This window comes from Corvus moneduloides, chromosome 8, assembly GCF_009650955.1.
Source record: "Corvus moneduloides isolate bCorMon1 chromosome 8, bCorMon1.pri, whole genome shotgun sequence".
NCBI lineage: Eukaryota > Metazoa > Chordata > Aves > Passeriformes > Corvidae > Corvus > Corvus moneduloides.
In genome coordinates, this window is record NC_045483.1 from 21421053 (window position 1) to 21446258 (window position 25206).

The 25206-nt window shown below is 37.0% G+C and overlaps 1 protein-coding gene across 2 annotated transcripts in view; it reads left to right on the forward strand.

Moving 5' to 3' along the window:
- The window catches only part of ADK (adenosine kinase), a 272381-nt gene that overhangs the window by 24112 nt on the left and 223063 nt on the right, over nucleotides 1–25206 (forward strand). For both annotated transcript variants that reach the window (XM_032115798.1, XM_032115799.1), the window contains exon 3: nucleotides 10274–10327. In XM_032115798.1, the coding sequence (XP_031971689.1) occupies nucleotides 10274–10327 (54 nt within the window). The remainder of the gene's footprint in view (nucleotides 1–10273; nucleotides 10328–25206) is intronic.

A 25206-nucleotide genomic window follows, 5' to 3' on the forward strand; every position in this document is an offset into this window, starting at 1 on the left:
TGTAGAGAAGGCAAATTAAGGTACATGAATTCCCTGGTAATTAATCTATATAAGTTTCTATAAGCTGGACTGTCCTGTAACAAGCCCTTGGGTACAGACACAGGTGATGGGGATGATGTAGCTTTTAGACAGCACTGAGACTCATTTTGGTTGCAGTAATAATATGAAATTAGTACTTCAGCCTAGCAAACAGAAACACATTGATAAAACTGTCTAATAGGAAAATGGAATACATTTTAAACTATATTTTTAAAAGAAATAAGAGAGGTTTTAACTGATATGTAAGACTTGCTGTTAGTTTTCTTATCATTTCTAAATGGAACAATGTGGCTTTTATTAAATATGACACACCAGTCTTTTTCTGTGTCTCCCTGTGAATGATGACAAGGTCAATTCTTAGCATTTTGAAGACAGTTAGATGTTCAATATCAATCAAGATTTAATACAACCTTAGAACTTTCAGTTCCTTCCTTTTGGAGGATTTTGTTGCTTCTGGTCTGACTTGGTGATTTGTGAGGTCTTCACTGGTGAACAGATGTCTTTCTCTGTCTTAATTAATTTTTATTAGTGTGGCATTTATTTTTTTGTACTAGAGCTGCTAAAATAATTGTATTTTAGAGATTCTGTTTTCATTTGTTCTTTTAGAGATAGAACAGATCTAGTATGGAGACAGAGTTGTAATTCAGCTGTGAAATGTACTTCGTGCTAATGGAACCCAACATGGTCTTATGTTTGCAGCAGTGTGATGTTCCTGCCTTTGTTAGTGTCCAAAGTATTAACCTGTGTTTTATTGTTGATGTAGAGCCTATTGAAGTTCATCCTGATAGCATTGTAAGTCTGCCTTCTCCTGAGAAGGCGATGAAGGGTTTGTTTTCAAGTATAAATTGAGTAGCTGGCAGTGCTATTCATATATGGCAAACAGGGAGACTTTATTTAGGTGAAATCAGTAAAATAATATATAAATCTGAGGGTCACATGCAGAACCACACTACTGTGCCTTCTCTGAATGATATATATGCGCATATATATATAAATAAATACAAAATTCTCAAAGCAGAGCTCCTTATGGGGCAGGGGAAGTGTTTGGGGATTTTCCATACTTAGTGGTGACAGGATCTGTTGTAGAACTGGTACGAGTTGGTCTGAACAATAAATTTTAACGTGATAATAGCAAGTAATTGTGGGTGACTAGGAAAAGAACAGGAACCCTTCAGTCTGGATTATGTACGTGGTACTTCAGTTGGTGTTTTTCAGTAAGTTTTATGCAAATAAAACTTTAATGCATGATTGTGGAAACTGCTTTGTGTTTATAATCAAAATGAATTAAGCTGCAAATGAATGTTTATTTCTGGTTGAAGAAAATATGTGTGTAAATATTAGATGATCATTTCAGAACAGAATGCAAAAAGACTGGTAAAACTAAAGAAATGGTTAAATATTCAAAGCTCAAAGGGATAATATTAATGGAGTATGTTAGAGTTCAGTCTATGAGGAGAATACCTATAGTTCTGCACAAATCGAATTGATGTTTTATCCCCTGATAAAGTTACTAGAGATCAGCAAAGTGTATTTCTACTGGTACAATGGGTCTAGAATTCAGAGTACCAATTAAAAAAAAAAAATGCAGAGTGTGTACAGCTTTTAAAAAGATGCTTATATTCAGATATTTTAAAAATGTTGACCGAAAAACATTTTTCTATATCTATATACAGCAAGTGTTTAGCTGTCTTAAATTTTTAGCTCCCTAGTTTGTAGTTAAGGAAACTGTTTTGACAAGGCCACTTCTCTATGCTTAAGTCCAGAGTGATAGGGCTGACCCTATTAAATGATCATAGTTTTTTGCAGTCTGGTGATTAACAGGCTTTGAACTTTCCTGGCTTTCTTAATCCCTTTTAATCATTTAAACCTATTATTGTTTTGACTTCAATTTCAAAAGCCCTTTAAATCTGTCTTACAATATTAATAGCTGATTAAAGTCCTGATTTCCACCCATGTTATCAGTGGGGCGTCTTACCTTATTACACGGAATAATTTGGAAACAACTAGGAAAATATTGAGCAAGGATGAAAGAAAAAAATATCAGAAAAAACTGTACTTTTAGTACAGTAATTTTTAGTAATTTTAATATTTAAATTAGCGATCATATCCATGCAATAAATGGGGGAAACAAAGTGCTTTAATTTATGCCATGAGAAACTGTATTTCTTTTTTCTTTTAGGTTTCAGTAGTGTAATTTTAAGTTAATTCTGTGTTGATATTTAAATCCATCTTTCATAATAAGTAATGTGGTAAAAATTTTTTTTCTGCTAATATTTTTGTGATCCCTTTCACTCAGAAATTCAAATTTTTTTTCTGAAAAAGAGAGATTTGTATAGGAAGTGAGGCAGCCAAATAAGACTCCAGTCATAATAGTAGACAGGAACTGAGTAAAAAGGAAAACACTAGAAATTTGCATCATGGCTTCTCCAAGATGGTTCTTCATTCTCTCAGCCCTGACATATCTAGTCCCATAGCAAGGTTTAAACTCTGGAATTTTTTTTTTTTAAATGAAATGCCCAGTATCTGTGATTTGAGTTGCAGTTATTTTTTTCCCTAAGCAGATGCTTTAGTTTAGTTCAGCAGTGTAATTCTCTGCCAGTCAATGTACGTGCTCTTTCCCAAACCAAATTTGATTATTTGTCATTGATAACTATGAAGTAATTTATTTCTTATTAACTATGAAGTAATTTACTTTCTCTGAAGTAATTTATTTTCTACATTTTTTAGAAGGTTAAGATAGAAGTATCTTAACCTTCTGTTGCTGTTTTCTCAAGTCTTCTTCTCCTCACTAGCACTAGTGTGTGCTTTACTCCTACCTACATTTCTTCTTCGGAAACTGAACACTGGCTACAAATTTTTCTGTTTGAAAATTGAATAAAATGAAATAATTAGTGAGGCTGAAAGCTCACTCTGGGGTCTTTTTGCTAATTTTTGTTCTGTTTGTTTGCTCATTCCTATTTCTGTATTGTAGTATCACATTGCTGTCTGAAATGCTTGATGTGAGTTGGAAGCTCAGGTTGAGTTAGTTGCAGTTCATAAGACCTTATTTCTCCTCTCTCCAAGTTACTACTCTGTGGGATGCCTTTACCCCTGCCCATGTTTTTATGCTTTTAATTTACCTATTTAGCTTCGCATGTATTTGTATTTTGAAGTCTTACTGTCTGCTAGTGTGTTCCGTTGTCATGACATACCCTTGCCAGTCTGCTGTCATCTGTGGATTTCATCAGTTGATGGAGTTTCCATTTCATAGCTTCTGTGCTTAACGCCAGATCACTCATGAATGTGTGGCATAGTGTTGGGTCTAGCACTGATCCATGTCATGGAAGTCAATCTGATTTATGCATTCTCTCACAGTTTAATATTTTCCTAAAGGAATATCTAAAAGGTGTTTTAGGCAATTTCCTCTTCTGTTGGTATAAGTGGGGCCATTGCAAAACTTAGGATTTTGTTCTGGAAGCAGGCTTTCTTTGGGGTTGTATTGCTATCATACAGTCTACCTTTAATATTTCAGTTTTTCAGAGATGACAATCTGGACTTTTATATTTGTCAGCAAAGTAGAATCTATTCAGTAAGGAATTTTTCTAAAATGGTCTAACCTGTTACAAGATCATCCTTAAGTAACAGTGAATAATGATGAGCTGTCACTAAACCCAGAAATTAGTGTAGAAAAGGTCTCTGTTCTGCTGTCAAGTTGAGGCCAAGAAGGAATGTGAACAGATAGGGAGGACCAGCTGCCCTGTTATGGAATAGGAGGGAGGTTAAAGAGGGGGAGAAATTTTGAGGGAACCAACAGTGTGGTGCATTTCAGATGGTGAAACTGGGAAACCAGGCAACAATGGAATTTACAGGAAAAAAATTAAAAAGTAAACATATTAAACTGGTGGAGTAAAAACAGTGCAAGTCAGGCAAGACACCAAGACTTTCAGAGTATGAATCAAAGGCCTTTACTGTTTGGGTTTGGTTTTGGTTTGTTTGGTTTTTTTGGTTTTTGTTTTGTTTTGTTTTGTTTGGTTGGTTTGTTTTTTAATGGAGGGAAGGAAAAAACATGTCTTAAATATTTGGACTAAGGTCCTTGTATCTGCCAGTTACAGAAAACTTTAATTTGGTTTAGCTGGTGTCATCTCGTCTATGATGAATTGGGCTGCTAAATTTACATACCAGGTGTGGTCTGGGTTGTGGATTTTTTTTGGTCTGGATTTAGAAAATTCACAGCCCGAGAATCTGGCTTAGCTCAAAGTAATGATCCAAACACATACAAGTTATGTCCCTCACACTGTATTTGTGTGCATGGGAAAGATTATTGGGCTAATGGGAAGAGTAAGGCTACATTAGACTTAACTGAAATTTCTAAGCAGCTGTAGCCTTGTCAAAAATGCAGAAATACTTCAAGTGCTATTTTACTACTGTAGGAAAAACAGTTTCCTTACTGGTTTTTGATCTCTGTATAGATCAAGTCAGAAGAAATGGAGTTAGCACTTATGGCAGCATTACTTATTAGGTCTGATCAATTGCAGATGGAGCTTGAGTAACAGACTGACCTTCTGTACCCAGCACCCGTAAATCTGATGCGTTGGAAATATTTTGTGAGCTGGGCTTACTGTATGCATTGGCCTGTAAATGCTCACGAGGATGCACTGTTGTAGCAGGCTCACACATGGCTGTGTTTCTGACCTGAAAGATCTCGCGGTATGTGAGAACTGCATAGAAATCAGTCAATATACTCTGAAAGAGGACACGTGAACACAATGTCCCAAAGATGCCTTGTTCTAGTTATGACAAGATTAATCATTAAGAAAAAGTAAAAGAAAAAGGACTGTTACCTTTTTTTTTTTTTCAGACTAGTGAAGGTATCCTTAACATCACTTGAAAGTTGAAGCAGCAGGATTGCTGAATCATTCTTATGCAACCTTCTTTAGATTAATCTAAGATACAATAAGACTAGAGGGAAATCCTTAAAGTTCCTTAATGACGTTTTTGAAAATCTATGAAGAAATGCTTCAGCAGAGCTTTGTCTTAAAAGGTTTCTTCTTTTATTGATGAAGCATAGCCTAGTATAAATAAAATCTACTTGTCTTGTCCAGTTAAATGCAACCAATGCACTTTAGGTGTCTGATGGAGAAATCACACTCTGTTCCTCTTTTTTGATGACTTTTCTGCAAAGTTCAAAGAACATGTTGGAGATCTGCCCTTTCACGTATTGAATTTTTAATCGATCTGGGGAATACTTAAAGCAGTAAGTGCAGCAAAGCATGTCAAATGCAATAAGCTTATGGAATGCCAAAGCCCAAATGCATTTAAAGGTGAGTAAGGTTAGTCAGAGCCATGTACTGAGGCAAGAAGTTTGTATTTATTTGTACATCAAGCAAAGCAGAGGAATGTCTGTGCAGATAAATATTTAGGGCTTCTGGGAATGCTTTACTGCCCCAGCTTTGTATTACGGAAATAGTTTTACTATAGTTTTTTTTTGCTGACTGCTCACATTGATGGTTAATCCCAAAAAATACTTTAATCTCTAGTGTCTTGTTCATCACAAGTATTCTTGAAAATAGTGATCAAAATAGTGCTCTCATACTTCTGCAGTTTTATTGTACATCCTTGTGGGTAGTCTGCATTTCATCTTGGCTCTTCTGGCTCAAGCAGCATGTATATGTGTGTGCTGATTTTCATTTTGATATCTGTGCAATTATTACTTATTTTTTCTATAGAAGGTTTTGCTTAGATTGATGGATTCAAGTCAGAAATTTTGAAAGGTGACTTAATCTTCAAGCTATGAAGATCTATTGCTGTTTTTGAAACCTGTTTGCTCATCACCAGTTTTAATTTGGACTTTAGAACAGGTGAATTTTACCATCTTTTCAGTAAATTCTTGATAGAGCAGATCTGAACTTGATGTATGTTTGGAGTTTATTAGCAGTGCATATTTAATGCAGGCTGTGTTTTCTTTTTAATTTGGTTAAGGCTTTGTGAAATTGGATGCTGCCTGAAGGGAACTGTGCCTTATGGCTGTTTGTTACATTAAAAACATTATTGTAAAAATGCTGACTACTGTCCAAGTACATTAATTTTCATTCTCTCTTATATTAGGAGCTGGGAAATAAAAAATCCTGAAGTTGTAGGAGTACTATTTCAAAAGAATTTTTAAAATGTGTTGCACAAGTTGAACTTGGAAGTTCTGGTATGCTTAAAAAATGAAAAGCAGGCATTTAATAAAAATTATACGTTTCTGCAAAAATTGAAATTGAGATGATAAACTTGCAGGTGAATGCTAACCATGTCATGTACATGAAGAAGCAAAGAATATACCACCTTTTTTTAGCACTGTAACCAAATAGAATGTATTGGTCAGCATCGTACCTCTAGCTGTTGGAATAAATCTCTTCCAAGTGGCCTTGGCATTTTTTTTCATAGAGTATATTTAGCAAATACTTAGAGCAAATTTCCTTGACGCCATCTGACTCCCCAATACCATGTCTGCAGAATGCCTGCAATAATGTTTTAGTCTGGGTCTGTTACTTTATTTCCAGGCTTGTGGAAAGGAAAAATATTTAAGATTTATATAGTTGTGAATTTATAATTAGTTGGGCCTTTGTTTCTTGGTGAAATATAGGGGCATGAGATTGCTCATTTGTCCTGGTAAGTTAAATGTATAAACATGTCTTTTTGTAAGGTCAGAAAGAATACTGTGTAAAAAAATTACGTTGAAACTGAAAATAGTGATGTATAGCATTGTGAAACTTTTAATTTAAACTTCATTAGAGATGGATGATAGAATTATGATTTCTGTTAGCACCTATTTGCAGCTAGGACACCTAATCTTTGATTAAATAGGGTATGTTGGAGTGACCCTGGTACAATGACATCTAGAGGTTAAACCAAGCTGCTGTGGCTTAAGAAACTTCATAAGCAACTGAGTTTGGGGAAGAAGGTGCTCTGAGAACTGGAAGTTTTGCCCAAGGTGCAGTGACTGTGGGGCTGTCAGAAGCCATCAGCTGTGATGCTCAGAGGCCGGGTGTGCGTACGTATCGGCACCGGCAGCTGCGCAGCTCAGTGCACAGGGGCAGCTGTGCACTGTGATAATTCCTGGAGGCCTGACCCTTTGCTGCCCAGCTTCATGGACAACTGCTGTTCTGAAGGGAGTGTCTGGAACAGTGGCTACTCTTCCAGTAGATTAAATGTTTGTGAAGGACAAATCAAAGGGCTTAAATATATCATTTTTGAAAGGTACTGCGGTGTGTTTTGACACTTACCTACAGTTGGGCTATAGACCCTTTTGCATGTTTTTACTCTTAAGCCCCCTTTTATTAAATGGGAGTTCAAGCAGTGCTGAAGAGACTAGTAAAATTGTGAAGCTATCACAGTTTGCTACTGGATAGTTGAAAAGAATAATAATTATTTAATGCTCTAGGATGTGTTGAACTTAGAATTTCAGAGTAGAAAAAAGTGAAGTTGCGATCACTCCTTTGCTCACTTCCATAGCATATATGCTTCTCTTCTACTCACTAGTTTAATACCAGGCAATTAAATCTATAATACATTCACAATTTGTTGTTCTGGTTGCTTAGAGGGTTTAGATGTCCTTATTTTAAATTTTTTGACTGCTTATCTTTAGCTTCAATTTTGCACTTAGTATTGTTAGCTCCTTAAAGTTTTTTAAGAGAAATTCTAACAAGTCTAACCTTCATCAGTTAGGAAGACCCAACTGGTGCTTATTAATCTTGCCTATGAGGCACATGTTGGGAAAATACTGTGTAAACTGCTCACTGTTATAGTTGCACATTTAAATTTATTAAATAGTTCAGCAGCTATGTATGAAATACAATATACATCTTAATGCATAAAGTACTGATAAAAGTTTGAGCTCTATAAGCATGTCGCTTTGTGAGAAGTTTTCTTTGACAACTTGCTATCAAAGCAATGTCTTTAGGGATCAAGGAAGAATATTTTTTAAAAAATGGTTTTCATAGTACAAGAAGGTGGTGGTGGTGGTGAAAAAGATTGTGTAGCTAAGGTTCACTGATGGATCCATTCTGCAAACCTTAGGGATAGCAACTATGTCCCTCCTAGCCCCTCTGTGGTATGTCAGTAACATAGCCCAAAATCACACATCTCTTGAGTAACATTCCCCTTATGTTACATGGTTTCTGTAGTAGCTGACTTACTAAGCTGAATAAGTAGTGACAGGTTTTATTTGTTTGGGTTTTTCCCCTCTAAATAACTGTGGAGGTGAAATTGTGGTTAAAAAAAAGTGTAGTAACAAGGATTCTGGAAGCTTTGAAAAGCGCAAAGGTAGATTTTATTTCTATATTCTCAGCAGAGAAAATTGTATTCAGGAGAAGCTGAAGTAGTCTGACTATTGGTAGAGGAAAAGCATGCAGCTTAATTTTTAGTGAAGAATGTCTGTGGCTTTCTGTGAGTATATTTGTTAATGGACTAAATGATCTCCATTTGCAAAATGGATTGCATATTAGTGTATCTGTCTATGCCAGATAAATCCTTTGGACAAAGGCCTGATTTCACCTTATGTCAGATTGCAAGTTTCATAAGAAGAGGTAGTGTCATTTCACTTCTGAAAGATGTTCCTTTTAGAATTTCCTGGTAACTCCTTGTGTTTTCTCTGAATATATGAGTGTTTGCTATCAGTGAAATGCTTAGTAAGACAAGACACATGAAGATATCAGGGAGGTGTAGCAGCATTATGAAGAGACTGGTATTGGGCTAGACCCTTTTTCATTAAAGAAGAAGAGCCTGATACTGTTGATTTCTGAAAACATTAAGTTGAAAGTAACTGTAAGATCATAGCAGTTAAAATTTGTCGTAAAGACTGACAGGATGGTAAAGTACAAAGAAGACTGGGCAATTAAAACAAGTGACCTGAATCTGTACAGTACAGTCTGCTTACCCTGAGTCAAATGTGAGCCCTGCACTTGGAAGGAGATCATGGATGAACTCCACTGTATCCTGATTAGGAGTGTCTGCACCAGGGCTTTGGCCGCAAAGTGGATAAATGGCTTCAAGTCAGCATGATACTGTAGCAAATAACCTGGGGCAGTCTCTGCATTTGTAAACAAGAAAAATCAGCCACTCAGTGTGTTGTACATCTGAATGTAGTGAGCACTAGTGAGTGAGCTTGAGAATGTGTCCGGCATCGGTGCTTGCATTTTATTCAGAGTGTATCATCAGAAAATGCTGTAAGGAATAGAAAAAGGGTATTTTGCCTGTTTATTATAAACAAAAATAATTTTGCAAGGTAGCTTGAGTGTAGTTGTTGGTGACCAGAATCTTTCCTCAGGAGGAATATTTTGTGGTTTTGCAGTTGTCTGGAGCAAGGAACAAAACCACAGGGCAAAGGGACAGTGGGAACCTTCTGCAGTGGGAGCAGATAGCTGTTAGCAGAGTTGTTCAATGGACACTTGACTTTTAGCTGCTTACATTATGAATGACTGTCTTATCAACCAAGCAACCCACCAAATCCAAGAGAAAAAACCCAAACCCCAGAGAATACTATAGCAATAATGGAATATTTTGAGATGTCAGAAGATTTTGCTCTGAGGCAGAACAAAAGTGAGGTCACTCTGTAAAGGTTTTCCAAAGTGAGTGACAGTGCAGGCTGCAGCATGGCTAGCAGTAGGCTGTCCTGGCAGAGACTGCACTCTTTTTTCCCTCTGATCAGGCAGTGTTGGCAGCCTATTCTGTTAAATTAACTATTAGGTTAAGCTAGCGAAGAAAGTTGCTTTCTCTCAAGCACTTAGTTTTATCAGAAGTTGCTTGTATGGACTGCAGAAGTTTTCCTAAATAGCCTGTTGTTAAAGTATATTTTCTTCTTCAGAATTATTTTGGTGTTTATTTTAATAGTTTTATTTGGTACAGGGAGAAACACTAGGGCCACATTTAGTGTTTCTATTGTCTGTAATCCTCACTTTCATGTTTTGTCAGATTCAAATGGTAAGATCGATGTATAGTTCATGGTATGAAGTGCAGTGATTTCTGGTAGATAGTCAGCCAAAGTATCCAGTAGAGTTTGAAGCCATGATATAAAGCAAAATTTTGTGTGATGTTAAATTTACTTTGAGAAACGTGTAATAATCTTTTAGAAAGCTTTGTGGGTGTCTTTGCAATACCTGAGGTATCTGAATCAACAAATGCATAGTTTATTAATTTGAAGCTGTAGAACTACATTTTATGGCTATATTCTCGTGTGAGTAACTGCTTTGTGTTTTTTCTTTTTCTTTCCAAGGTATGGGCTGAAGCCAAATGACCAGATTTTGGCAGAGGAGAAGCACAAAGAACTGTAAGCTTTTTTTATGGTGATATACATGCATGTTCCCTATATACTTTTAAATGTATATACATATCTTATTGTTAAATACCTGAAGCAAAAATGTTAGCTTTTGCTCTTTAGTATTGTCTGCTGTAAATTGCAAAGTTTGTTTGAAAATTAATTGTTGAAAAAAGAGATTTAAAAATCTTTTCATTAATTTTGTGTAAAAATTCTTTTATTAACTGCTCTTAGTACTAATGCAATTTAAATACCCCATTTAAATGTTCATCCTAAATGCCCATGTTAATTTCTAAATTAGATACAGATTTGTGGCATTACTTTCACATTTCTTACTTTCAGGGTAGAGATAGTCGGGATTTTGGTCCCATTTGTGTTCATCTGCATGCTTAGATAGAAGACAAACACTGGGTTTTTTTCTTACTATTTTAAACTTCAGGCTCTTGCACATAATTGTCTGTTTCCATTATTACATTAGCATTACTTTGCATTATTTAATGATATATCCAAAAGACTTATACAGTTTGTCCTCATGTAAGATAATGTACCTGTTTCAGATGAATTAATATCTGCAGCTGTCAGGTTTTCCCATGTTAAAAGTTCGGATGTTTCTCAGTAAGGTCACAGATTTCAAGCAGTAAAAATGTATTCTGGTAACAAGGATTTAATTCCTCTGGAAAAGATTTTTTTCTAAAAGCCTTAGTGATAGAATTACTAACCGAGTGTCCCATATTCTTTCAGAGAATGGAAAAAGACATTTAACCTAAGTTAGTACATCATGGTAATGTACCTGTGACATTAAAACTGCTTGAGCTCCAGGCAAAAGACACGCAACAGCAGTTGCCTTTGAAGAGTAGATGAGATTGGTTTTATGCAGACCACACTCTCTAATGATAGAACACTTATGGACAGCGTAACTATGATTAACCCATTTTGGATTCTATAAGCTAGAAGTGTTTAAAGTATTAGCATGCTGAGAGGTGAAACACAAGTTAAATCACATACAGGTCTGTATTTTGGACAGTACAAGTTGTACTGAGTACACAAGCTTTATTTGCTCAATAGATACTTATTAAACGATTTGATGTGAGATATTTCATTTGAAGTAGTTAAATGCTCTTTCAGCTTTTTATTTTAGGTATATTGTATATTAGTTAATTGCGTGTGTGTTATTGGTATGTTTACAGCATAGTCACTTCCTAAATGGAGGGTTGAACTAATTTTATTAAACTAGTTCTTTATTAAATTTTGTTCAGTACAGAAAATTCAATAAAACTCAAGATTTACATGAATTAGCTGTAACAGAAACCCTTCTTTGGTGTTTTGTGGTACACACTGCATTAGCTCCTGAGATGATTTATATGTTGTTGGGTGTAATGATAGAGGTTGAACATGCTTTTGCCATTGATCTTGTCATCTTGAATGTCACTGGATACTTGACCAGGGAAAAACTCCCGTAGGTCAGTGTCACGTTGTTTTCAGGAGAGACCTTTGGAACTTTTCTAATACTATGTACTCTTCTTCTTGGACCATGTGAACACAACAGATTGCACATTGTTGAACTTTGGAGCACTTTCAGTCCTTCAAGCTGTATTTTCTAATTTAACTTACAGATGAGTTGTTAGATACTTAATTAAACTTCTCTGATGTTTAACTCGACTTCCATATTTAAAAGAAATGCCAGTTCTAGGAAATGAGCAAGACAACTTACCACTAGGGTAATTGTTGCTGGTTTGGTTATAAACTTATTCTTAGGTACAGTGCCCTTATGATTAAGGTATTGTCTTGATATTGTCCTAATGTTTTTGAGTCAAATACAAAGTTAGTCTGCACGTATTACTATTCAGTGCCAAAATCCTCCTACTTAAAGTAATTAATCTTTCAGTCTTTAAAATGTCAGCAGCTTTTATATTGTCTTCCCTAGTAGTAAAGAAGACCTTTTTGGGCATTCTTCATCTAGTAATATCAAGGTGATTTATCTGACTGTCAGCTGTCCTTCAGTTTCTCAGAGATCACTTCTGTAGTTGTTGTTAATAAAAATACAAATTTTGTTCACTAATGAATGCCTTATCTCCAAAGGTAACTGAGCCTGTTACCCTGACTTGGCTTGATGTTTAGTCCTTGAGTCTTAGTTATCTAGAGAGATAAGTACAGCTCTAAGACTGGCATTGGTTTACAGGCATGGCATCGTGCTTAACTTCTATTTTAAGAGCTAAAGTATGAAAGATCACAATTATTTTTTTCCTGCTTTCAATTCACTTTGGCTGTAGCAGCCTTCTAAATTTGTCTTTTCATTTTTTGTACACTTCTTTTATCTAACAGGAATTTATAAGCACTAAAGCTATTAAGTTTGTGCATATATGCACTGTTTTCAGAACTCAGCTGGAAATATCTACCCCCTTCCCGGCCCCAACTGGCTTCTGAATGTAGCTCATGAAGGGTGGAGGGTACTGTCCCACAGCTCAACCTGTTTCCATGTAGAATTAGCAGATTAGTTAGAAGATCACCAACTGAAGTGGTGATCAAACCAAGCCATGCCCCTGTTGTAGGGAATCAGATGAGCAATGAACATCAATTAACATACTTGTTTTCAGTGGCGAGTCTGCTATTCTGCAGCGGGAATAACAAAGATGGGGGAACAGGAGTGTCTTCAGTTTGCGTGGGTGTTTTGCAAGGGAACCGTGCATTTGTGGGTCAAGGGATGTCCTGCAGATGTTTCCCCACCTTCCCTAACCCAACCAATCCCCTTCAACTCCTTCAAGTCCTGCAGGACTGCTAGGGAAACTTGGACATAGTAAGGTTGGTGAGGCCTTAATGTTGCATATATTTCTTCTCCTTCTGAGAACAATAAAAAAAAATATAAACTCTGAGAAAAATGGGAATCTTTTTCCTGACCTTTTGTATGGTCCTTTTACAAGAGTTGTTTCTATTTTTAATTCTCAGAATTGGACTGAATGGCTTTAACCAAAGGTCATATTAGCCAAGTATAGATTTGTGTATGCTGTTGCCTAGGCTGATTTTTTTTTTTTTTTTTTTACTATGGTTCCACATCAAAATTTTTTTAGGAGAATACGTTTAAGGTAGCTGCAGCAAATGGTGGGGTGTGATTTAAGTTGTCTTGATATTGAAGTAGGAATGCTTTAATACAGAGTCCATCTTCACTGTGTAGAGTAAGTGTTGACAGAGGAGTTGGGAGTTTCTTACTAATATTTTACTAAAATTTTAAAACTAAAATATTTAGTTTTACTAAACTAGGGGCTGTTAGCAAAATTCTGGTAGCTTGACTAGCTTGTATGAATAGGGGACTAAAATATAGTCATTGTGAGTTTTAAAAATATTATTTGGAGTTCAGTAGTACCACTGAGTCTGTAAGCAATGCTTCAGAACACTTGTTTTAGTGCAGCTTTGACTGACTGCTTGCTCATTGTACAGTTTTATAAACTGCTTTTTTTTCAGCAGTTCCGGCCGTGATGGGACACGTCTGAAAATTAGTTGAAGTAGAGAGTAAGAAATGTGGCATCTGCATTGTATTTCTGATTTCATAAGCTTTCTTTTTACAGAGATCAGGGCCATGAAGTGAGGAAGAGGAAGAAGGTAGATATGAGCTTGCTTTCTCTTCAGTCAGTTTTTGATGTGCTGGTCAGACGGGAGAGTAGATGTGTTGCTCTGCTGCAAGTTAGCTGAGAGGGATTCATTTAGGTATTTCGTTCTTACCTGCATACTCGCTATTTTTCACAAGGGAGAGGGGGACTCTTAAATTTGAGGACAGCTATTTTGGTGACTGATGGAGTTTAGATTTACCTGTAACATCTGGCAGGAGGTGGTGCGTGTGTATTTTCTGGTTTTGCTTAGGCAATATGAATAGATATTTTAAGTGGAAGGGTCAATCTTGGAGTCATAGTAGGGATGTTTTGGGATTACACAGGGCCTGTGAAGCTTTGAAAAGAGAAGAATCTACAGTAGGGATTTAGAAGTAGTCTATGTATGTTAGAGAGCTAGAGGATGTCAAAGGGATTGAAGCACGTCACAGGAAAGTTGTAGAGGCTTTTCCTTGTGTTTGGGGGTGAGGGGGTTACCCCATGTTAGTCACTGTGTATCACAGTACTTCAGTACAAAAGCTGAGGGACTCGACCTCAAGCACAATTACTGTGCAACTGTGTGTCATTGATAGTTCAGCTTGCAGGGAGACAGACATGAATTCTGGGGTCACCAAAGGGATGCTGCTGCTCACCCTAATGCTTTTGGAAACAGCCGAGGGTTCTGTGCCACTAGAGGGGGCAGTTTATCTTCGGTAACGCTCGCAGAAATCCTTCCTTATGTGTTGGGTTTAGGATTTGTCCTGTTGGTGTTAAGTCTCTCTAAAATACCTTTGGTTTTTTATCCATCTTCTTCCCCCCTAAACCTAAAAAAGAGGGTAGAAAATTGTTTGTGGAAGCGGGGGGAAGAGAGAGTAAAATATCAGAAATACCAAGCTTTAAATCTTTTGTTGGCCTTCTCAACATATGCTGACAGTATAGGTGATTTGTATGGATGAGGTGATACATGAACCTGTCACAGCTGTTGAGTTACTTGATATAATATACCTCACTTTTAATTACATTTGAGTGGATTAATATATTATGAAATATGATTTGGCAATGAATTAATGTGGAAAACTGTTATGGCAGTTATAACAAGGTGCCCAGATTCATGAAGAAACTTGCCAGCTGTCATCTTTACACAACTTTATTTTAGATTTCCTTCTCTTTTTTTTTAGATCAGGTATCGTATTGACCTGTTTCTTGGTGTAGAGTCTTGTCTGAAAACTTCAGTAAAAGTCTCTACTGTGGAATTGATATTCCTTTTTACAAAATCAAATATTTTTAGAATTGCTGCAAAGGAAAACTCTTAAACTTCAATTTTAATGACTAGATAGTAACTTAGAATGACCAGTCTCTTAAATTGCCACCTTCTCCCAAAGCAAGTAAAATTCTATTGTATATTGACACTGCTTGTTCCATGACATGTAATTAAGCACTTCTTTAATTAAACTTGCATTAAATGCTTGGGAATTCTGTAGAGTAAGAATCTGGGTGATTTGCTGAGGATATCTGAAAAACTTGTAAATGTAGTGAATGGGCTTGATGGTTGGGAAGAACTCTGTGCTGATCTGGAATGTTTTCTTAATCCAGTTCCTTGAGGTGTTGGCTCCCTCTGTAGAAACTACTTTAAATTGCAGTTTGATTTCTCTAGAATTGTTTTATCACCTCTGTGTGATATATATATATATATATATGTACACATAAAAGCTTGAGTCAGATGGACAGAAAGAATGATTTATGGTTAGCTACAGAATTTCTATTAAAGATTCCTCCCTCTGTATTTTTTCCTTCATTTTTCTGCATGTCCACCCTTCAAGCAATTATTTTGAATTACAGCACCAATCCAAATTAGCAGTATAGAAATCAACTAATGGAATTCTTGGTAACAGGCAATCCTCCATAAAATTTCTAGAAGTTAAGGTTCTAAGTTATAGCAGAAATACTTCTACCTTCTTTCATGGAGCAGTCTTTACATCTGCTTAAATTTAAAGTCAAAACTTTCAAGTGTTACTTGTAGTGTATAATTTTATTTTGCATCCTGCTGTTGGAGATGTTAAATAAGTAAACTGCACAATCCTTATACAGGGTGGTTAGCAGGTTGCATCAGTATTTTAAAACTGTGCTTATGTATCAGTACAGTGTTTCAATTGAGTCTCCTGTCTCTGTTCATGTTCCTTTGTGTGTATGGTATATTAAAGCCCAACTTTGTTATGTAGCTTTAAAGGCTCTATTAGAATAGTGTCTATTGTTAAACAGCTCCTGGAAATCAGTATCAATTCATTCTGGTATGGCACAGTGCTTATTTGATGTAAAAGAGAAGAAAACTTCTGGTAACAGAAGATTGGCAGTTAAGAACAAGGCTCATGTTCTTCTGGGGAGCTTGGGTTTGTAGCCTGAGATGCGTATCTGAGGCTGTTGTGTGATACAACACTTCCATGGTAGTGGGAAGGAGTGCTGGAGGGGAAAGGGAAGAATGGATATTAAAGCCAATGGAGAATCCAAAATATTTTATGTGGCATATGAAGTCTAAAAACAGCTGCTAAAGGATCAAAACTGTATTTGCTTAAAAGTTTTTAGTGTCAGATTCATTGTTCTTCTGTAGTCTTGCTCTTAAACTCATATATAAATTTTTCCTCTCTGACTTTCAACAGAAGTTTTCTTGTGTCATCTGCTTTGATTACCACAGCCATATTGTAAGTGGTACAGAAGAGAGATCAAAAGATCCTTTAAGGGAAAGATGTTTTGTAATATTCCAAATGGTAATTCCAGCTCAAATTTCATCGCTTACAGGAGCTCTCGTAGTACAGGTTATTAGGTTAAATTGATCTCTCATAATGATTTCTAGCACTTTGACAATTTCTGCAGGAATAGTCGGACTGGCATGGATCACCTCTTTGGCTCGTCTGTGTAGAGAGCTAATCAGGGGGATTACTCTTGTTTTTCTTCCTGATAATATTCCTGACAGCGATTACTGTTACTCGGTGTGTACTTCACATGCTTTAAAGCAAGGAAATAACATTTTTCCTTTTGCTGCCTGTTCTGAGCTCACCCTCCTGCACAGAGTGAGCAGAGAACCCACAGCCCTGAACTGAGCTCTTGGACTCGGAAGGTTCAAGTGATCTGAACTCCTGTACAGCACTTCAGCTTGCCACTCCCCCAGTGTTCATAGCAAAGGCTTCACGGACAGCACAGGAGGGCTGCACCCTCCTGTCCTCCTGGGGTCTGTTTCTAGTAAATGCAGTTTGGGCATTCAGTAAGAAATTATTGTCCGGAAGAAGGGGACTTCCCTCCCCACTTCTGTTGGCACTTTTCTTATATTTTCAACACATTAAAAAATGGTGCTAATGTTTCAACTTCACTGACTCCTGGTGTTGACGAAGTGTGGTGTTAATGCAGTCGTGACAGGACTGTGTGCAACCTCCGATGTATTTGAAGACTGAGTTTTGAATATGCAGAATGATTTTTTTTTTCCATACTGCTGCATATTTCTGTAACTATAGTGGTTTCTTTCTAGTTGAGAATGGGGGGCAGACTGAGAATAAGGTGCAGTCTTGTGCTGCAGAGCATGCAAAATCTCCTGGGATTGCTGCTTTTTAGCTAAGGAAGCTAAGGTTTCTGCGTCTTTATTGCACAGAAGTACACAATTTAGAATTGGACAAAGTCTGTCTCGTGAGTATTAATTTTTGTGTTATGCTATGTAGCACTAAACCTGCAATTTTTCTAAAATTTAGAAATCAGTAATTGTACATTTTAATAGCCTAGAAGATACATTGTCTTAGTATCTCTTAGAAAGAGAATGTATTAAAGATTGCTGTGGGATGGTTTTGAGCTGTCAGAGTAATTATTTAACTTCAAGCTGCAAGTTACACTGCAAGAGCTGCATGTTCCAAAATAAAGAGTGAGAATTTAACATGGGATTTTTATTCCATTCTCTTACTGTGTTTCTTAATGAAAAAAAAATTACTATAACAGAGGATACACTATAACTGAATTTTAAAATGCAGACACATTTCATTTGATTCTTGAATAGCTTCAGGCTTTTGTGAACTCTTAGGATTCTAAGAATAGAATGTATTTCTTGTTGGCACTTGTGTTTGCCTGCTCTGTTTAAATTAATAAAGTATTATTCATTGTGTATTGTTTTTTCATAATTCCATGAGAGACATAGTCAGGATATAATGCCAGCATTTTTCCTAAATACTCAGGTAATGAGCTTTGTTGTAGCTTAGTCCTGTTGTTCTGACATTTGTGTGCAATGAATAACATGATATGTATTTTTCCTGTGCTGGGACTTCAGTTCTCTCATTTAAAGTGATTTTTTAGTGAAACTCTATAGAATTGACTTGTCAGAGAATTTCCACTGATGCCTACTTGTTACCCTATTATAAAAATGGCAGAATCACATCAGATATTCCATTTCCAAAGCAGTGAATACAGTATCACTCTCTTCACTTAATTTGGCTCTAAAAGTATCCTCGTTTAGAGATGTAAGCACCACAAATAAAACATAAAATAAGCTGTACCGTTTGTTAGCAACTGAAAGAATAGATAAGTCTCTATTGCCAGTTCAGTCTTTTCTGAGTTAAGCCTAGCCCCAAGAGTACCAATTAGTGCTCAGAACAGTGAATTCTGCTGTTTTAAAGGTGGTCATCTATCAGAGCAGATTAAATGGCTTGTGTGAAAATAATTTAGTAGTTGCCCATTAATTGCCTTTCCTTTCATAGAACTGTAGAAAGAGACCTCAAGAGATCATTTAGTTTCAATCCCCCAATCCAGCCAGAGATGCATCTCTGTCATTCCTGGCAGATATTTATCTAGCCTCCTCTAAGGGTCTTTGGAAATAGTAAGATGTCATGTGGAGGCAGTGCAATCTTACTGTATAATTTGTAATGGTGTGCTGCTTCATTCCCACTGAAAAGTTTGCTTGCAGGTGGAACAGAGAACTATTGCCTTTAACAGTGAAGAGGGAGTTGGTTGGATTACAGAATGCGTAGGAATTGTGATGGGGAAAAAGGGCAGTGGTTCTAAGTGGGGAAGCCAGGACAGTGCAGGACAAAGCTGTGTGCAAAGAGAACATGTACATGTATTTTTGCTAGGGTAAGGTTCTGTGCATCTATGCACCCATGCACCCCTACAGGCAAAAGCATAGAGCAGACAGAGTAGCCTGTAGTGTGAGGAAAATACTGAGACTTAAACCATTTTAGTAGTGTGATGGAAGAGGTCACCTAAAGTTGACCATCTGATTTAATCAGGAGATCTGGAAGCCCCTGCTTAGCAGTCTGTGTGTCCAGTGTGGATGTGCAGTTTTGCATTTGCAGGGAGAGAAGTACATTTTGCTTTCCTACTGCTCATGAATAACATTGAAGACTTGCCAGGAAGTATCTTCTGATCTACATACTTATATAGCTCTGTAATCATTGTATCATGTAATCGTTTCTCAGACATCTGAATTGATTAGTTCTTGAAGTTTTGTACCAGATAAGATTGTAATTTTATGGATTTGTGGCCAAAGCAAACAGGGAATGTAGCCGGCTCTAAACTGCTTGCGAAACTTGCTGCACGTTCAGAAGCTGTGTGCCTGAACGATGGAGCCATCTGCTTATTCTGAAAGGGGTCTCCTGCCCTGGTGCTGCTGTGACTGTATGATCAGATGACCTTGTTTACAAGAAGTGGAAACAGCAACTGACACACACTGCAGCTTCTGTCCCCAAACCAGTGATCACAGATGGAGTGCAGCTGCTGCAAGGGATTCAGTGGTACCTTCTGGTCACATGAGTCAGCTGGTGCAGTTGCAGCTGCAGATGCCAGTGCCTCTGCTGAGCAGCTGAAACACACAGACCTTACACAGGCGAGTGCAGGGGTGTGTGGGAGGTGATGGACGTAAGCTCCCTGTTCCAGTTAAGCATCTGAACCACCCTGCACCCAGTATGTCAGTCCTGGCCTGTCTCTTTAACTGATGTCACTGGTTCTGGTTTTGAGGGGATTAACAAGAGAGCTAAAGACAGTGGATAATGGTATTAATTAATTTCAATTACTTATTTCTAATATATGTGTAAAAAGACCTGAATACATACATGTTCTCCTATCTTGCTTGTTCTAGATCTATGTCAGTGGGATGTGTGCAGGTCCAAAATTGGACTATCAAATATAGGAAAGCAGAATCACAGTCTTCCACTATATGGGAAAAAAATATTTTGGGAAATTCAGTATTAGTGCAAAAATATGTTGGGTGCTTTAAGTTGAAATTGAATATTGAATTGAAGAGGCTGTGCAACTCCAGTAGTTAACACAGTGCTTTTAAGCTGTAGTAACAAGTTATCTTAAAAATTCGGTGAAAACTTCTGAACTATCTTAAAGAATTTTTCTAAAGTAGGCGATCTCTTGAGCTAATATTTCTAGCACTCAGCAACAGAGATAGATCAGTCTGTATGCATCAATGAATAAGCCTGCCATTCCCATCTGTTGACACAGTCCTGCACAGAGTTCTTGAATTCTAAGAAAATAATTTTGGGTTAGAATTCCAGCAGCAGCTATGAGAATGTTTAGGAACAAACAGCAGCTTTGTTAAAACTTTGCAGTGTCTGAATATACCACTTCACAATGAAGGGGAAATCATGCCATTGTAATTGTCCAAATACATGTGTTACTGGTTGATATATTTTGTGGGAATCCTTCCTAAGCTGGAAGGATGTGCCTGTGTCAAGGGTTGGACACTGAACTATTAAACTTTGTGACTGTTTATTTTCTGCCTACTCTGAGAAAAACACCCTGCAAATGTCTTTCAGAAACCAGTACTTTCTTCCTCTGTTTCTGTTGTTCTGGCTATTGCAGTTGGCAATTATTGTACAACAGCCTTTTTGCCCTTTTATGTCTTACGGGATTTCTTTGGCTCTGCCACAGGTGCTTGCTATGAGTGAAGATCACCACTCTGGTACCTGAAAATACTAATTACTTGTTTTTCTGAGGAAATAGGACATCAAATGAGCAAATAGAAATTAAGCAAAAAACTTAAATTAATATGAATTAAAAAACTAGAGGGAGGAACAAGCTGGTGTAAAATATACAGGGTACAGTTGTTGGAATGTATTTTTTGGTGGGAAGGGCCAGGGTTGTCTTTCTGTTTGGGTCTTTAATTTTAAAGTATATACTGAGAAGACGCTGAATAATTTTCTGCCTAAAAATCAATAAGAAGCAGCCTAGTTCAGGTGAAAGTATTTTCAACTTTGCGTGAATATGTTAGAAGGTTTCAGTATCAGAATAAACTTGAATTACAGATGTTGCAGTATTTACAAGTTGCACAGTCTTATTTTTGTTACTTTGTTCAGTATTCTTCCCCCCCAGTTATTGGTGTGTGCGGTTGCTTTTCTCAAGCTCCTTGCTAGTACCGCATTTCCTACCAAGATTCCTATACTTTCGGGGTGCTGGCTGCTCAAAAAACTATGATTAGAAGTGGAAGCACCCTACTTACCTGTTTTACAGTTGCTTCAGTGGGTTCACCCTAAGTGTTATGAGTGATGAATATCTTAAAGGGAAGAGATTGCCACTGGATGGTGCTATTGTTATGTTATTTAACTTACCTTCTGTGATATTGTGGATGGCATGAAACCTCCACCCCTGTCCTCCAGAAAGGTTTTGTAAAGATCTGCTGTGAGAAAGTCCTATGTATACAGGTCACAGTACCAGTAGTAAAATAGTCATCCACCTGTACCTTCACGATTGCTGGGCAAAGGTAATTCTATCTGGTGTGATCTGTATTTGAGCTTTACAGATGAATGTTTAGTACAAGTTTGGATGACAGCCTGCCTTTGCTAATACAGTTGTTTGTAGGGAATGTGATGTTCTTGAGGAATGGGGTACATTTGAGCCAATCAGCTGTATGAAATCTGCATATTCATAATACATCTAATTATCCAGAAAGAGATGCTGAGTTACTGAAATTGTCACTTTGAACGGTTTCCTAACGAGGGGACTGTCTTTTAAAACGGCAGGGGTTACATAGTTAGCTACCTATTACATTACAAAAAAAAAAGTTTTGACTGTTTTATGCAAATATACTGCATTACCTTGTATAAATGAGAAGGTAAATCAGCTTTTGAAAGCCCTTCATGTTTTTTTGCGGGAGGAGAAAATGAATTCTTCTTACAAATTTGCATTTCGAGAAGTAAATAACTACTTGAAAAGGTGTGCCTTCTTTTAAAGATTGCAGTATGATAAGCTAGAGATTTGAGTGTTAAAATGGCTTTAGAAATTTTTGAAATTCATCTTTGAACATCCTATGAACAATTGAAAACATACTTCAATTTTCTTTTAAGCTGGCTTAAAAATTATTTTTTGTGCTTGCTCTCTCTTTCCCTTCCATTTTCATTCACATATTTTGATCTGACTGGAGCAATTGGAGTAAATTTTTTTAAGAGGCCTGGGAGAGGAGAGGAAGAGGAGGAAAGTCCCTGGAACCTAAGAAAACTATTGCTGTTGTCAGTCCTGACTTCAGAAGAAATTATGAGATTTGCAAAGACTCCATCTTGTCTATTTATTGCCTGTCTCTTTTACCAATTGAGGTATTCTTTGTCTGTCTTCTAATAACTCTTAAGCTCAGTGGGCAATATCGGAACCATATTTGACAGGGAAAAGAAAATGTGTAGGATAAGAAGTTACCAAAGGTCTCAAGCAAGTTAGTGGCTTGATAAAGAGAGTTGCATGTAGAGAAAGGGGGGTGAAACACAGACCTTTTTTCCCCAGCAGGATCATGCCTGCTGGACTGGAACAGCCTATGGGCACTACCCAGTCAACCAATGCAGGGAACCAGAAATCAGTGGGTCCTTCCTTTTCACCGACCAAGCAGCTGGGTTGGAGGAGGTGGGGAGAAGAATGAGGGTGACAAGGTACTGTGAAGGGACTTCAAGAACATGACAGAGAAGTAAGGCTGTTGGTATAGCAAATACAGAATATGCATTGTTAAGAAACCAGGCTTCTTTATTAGAAGCAGTTTTACCTTCAGCAGGTATATTAAGAGTCTATTTCTTGGATATGCTTATTACTTGCTGAAATCAGAAGCTGTTTGCTTGCTCCATCTGCACCTGAAAGACCTTAGTTTGTTTATGCTACATCCATCCTAGATATGAGAGTAGCTAGCTTTTTTTTTTCTTTTTTCTTTTTTTAAATTTCTTTTTGTTGTCAGACAACCTGTTCCAAAGTCTCTGTTTTAACAGGCATAGATTTCAGTCTTCTTCTTCTGGTGCAATTATTTCATATGATTAATGTTAATTTTTCTCCTTTCTGTCTCAACACATCATCTCTTACTGTGTTTATTTTACTTGCTGTTGTAGATGTTAGCCCTATCTAGTACAGACATAGGCAATCTCACCTTAAACTTTTGAGGTAACAGTAAGTGTGTAGTCATAGGAAGTAATGCTATGTATCTTGAATTCTCTGAGAGAAGATCGTTCTCTTCCTGGAGCTCCGATCAAGAACAGGGTTGGGATAAGGCAGAATGGAATTAGACTGTGAGGAGCTGGCTTGAAGTGTTGACAGGCTATTTCTGAGAGAAGTCTGGGAGAAAATTCAGAGGCTTAGGGACATGGTGTAGTACTGTTGGGTCTAAATGGAGACGCTTGGGGCCAGGAGGGGTGCAAGAGAAGATGCAAGGAATCGCTGCTGGAAGCTGAAGCGCAGGAGTTTAGAGGAAGTTGACCAGCTTTGGAACTTCATATTTTGGAGCTTCATATGAAAGTTTTTTATGACAGTGATAAGTGGTATCGACACAGGTATCGATCTTATACTTGGAGTGTCTGTTGGGCTGAAGGTTGTACTTACTTGAAGCAGGTGATCTATGTATAGATGTTTCAGGTGGTAGAAGTTGAAAAGACATGCAAAGTATTAGACTAAATATGTCTAGGACATTATCTAAAAGGATTATGAATTAATGGACCCATTTCTCTTGCATTGAGGGTTAAGAAGAGATCTAATTCTAGTTGAAAATCCCCTTTGTTATGTTTAAGTACTTTAATGGAATATGTAACTCTTCCCACTTGATACAAGCAAATGGATCCTGTTTTGTTTTGTTTTTAATTTCCGCTTGGCTGAAGCTTTAAAAAATTGCTTAGCGTTGAAAAGGACCTAAACCGCTTAAAAGTAAGTGAAGATCTTGGTCAGTGACAATCTTATTCCATGTACACAGCACTGTAAGTTGGACAACTCCTTTTAGTGTGACATATTTTTTTCTTCATCTCTTGAGTACCTGAAGATGATGTGTTTCAGAAAGAAAAAATGAGAAAATTACCGTTGCATTCTTCTTTGTATCACTCTTCCTGGGACAAACTGAGATCATCTGCAAGATCAAATACCTGCAGAAATCTGTGTTCTTTTAACTGAGTCTGAAGTCTTCTGTGGATGTTTATTGGACAGTGTCATGTCTCTGTGAGGTATTAATGAAATTTGTTTAATGTATTTTATGATTTCATTGATCGTGCTTTATTTCACTTTTTTTTTGTAGGGTCACTATAAAATAATATGTCACTTAACAGTGGGGGAAAAAGCTGGCATTATTCACCTCTCTAGGTCTTATCAAATTCTACTTGTTTTACTCTAGGCTCAGAAATGACCAGGCCATACAAAAAAGTGTCATTAACTGGAATGAAATTTCTGAATCACTGTAGCTAGGTGTGTGATTCCAGATACACTTCAGTTTTTCAGGTTTTTTCTTGATTATTTGGTCTGCCTGTGGAAGAGTCATTATGTTCTATTGTGCGACTGCTGCTATGCTGTCCAGCTTCTGTATGAAATAATGAAGCACAATGATCCCTTTTTTCAAGGAGTATGAAATCCTAGGTACATTCTCACATGGAGTTCTCATGTTCAGTGTGTCATAGGTCTGTCTCACTTAAATTCTTATTACTAGAGATTCATTTTCTGAGTGTAATGAAGTAACACATCACAAACTCATGTTTTAGTCAGTGTGACTGTGAATATAGATAGGGTGTTCAACAACCAAGATGTAGTAGTGACATATGTCTTTTTTAAAATTTATAATGTACAGTAGTCATGATAGATTTTGTAAAACAGATATTGTTTGACAGCATCCAACTTCATTTGATAAATAAAGACAATTCTTTAAAGATAACTTCTGTCCAGGCCTCATGTTTTAGGGTTCAGTATCTTTGTAGTGGAAATTCATGAATCTTCACTGATTGTTAGAAGTCCCTTCACCAACTTTTTTTCAGTTATCCATTTATTTCAACTTTCCCAACTATCATTTCTTTTTTTCTTTTTTCCGATCTCTTACGTAAAAGCAGTCAGAACTCAGGGTTACAC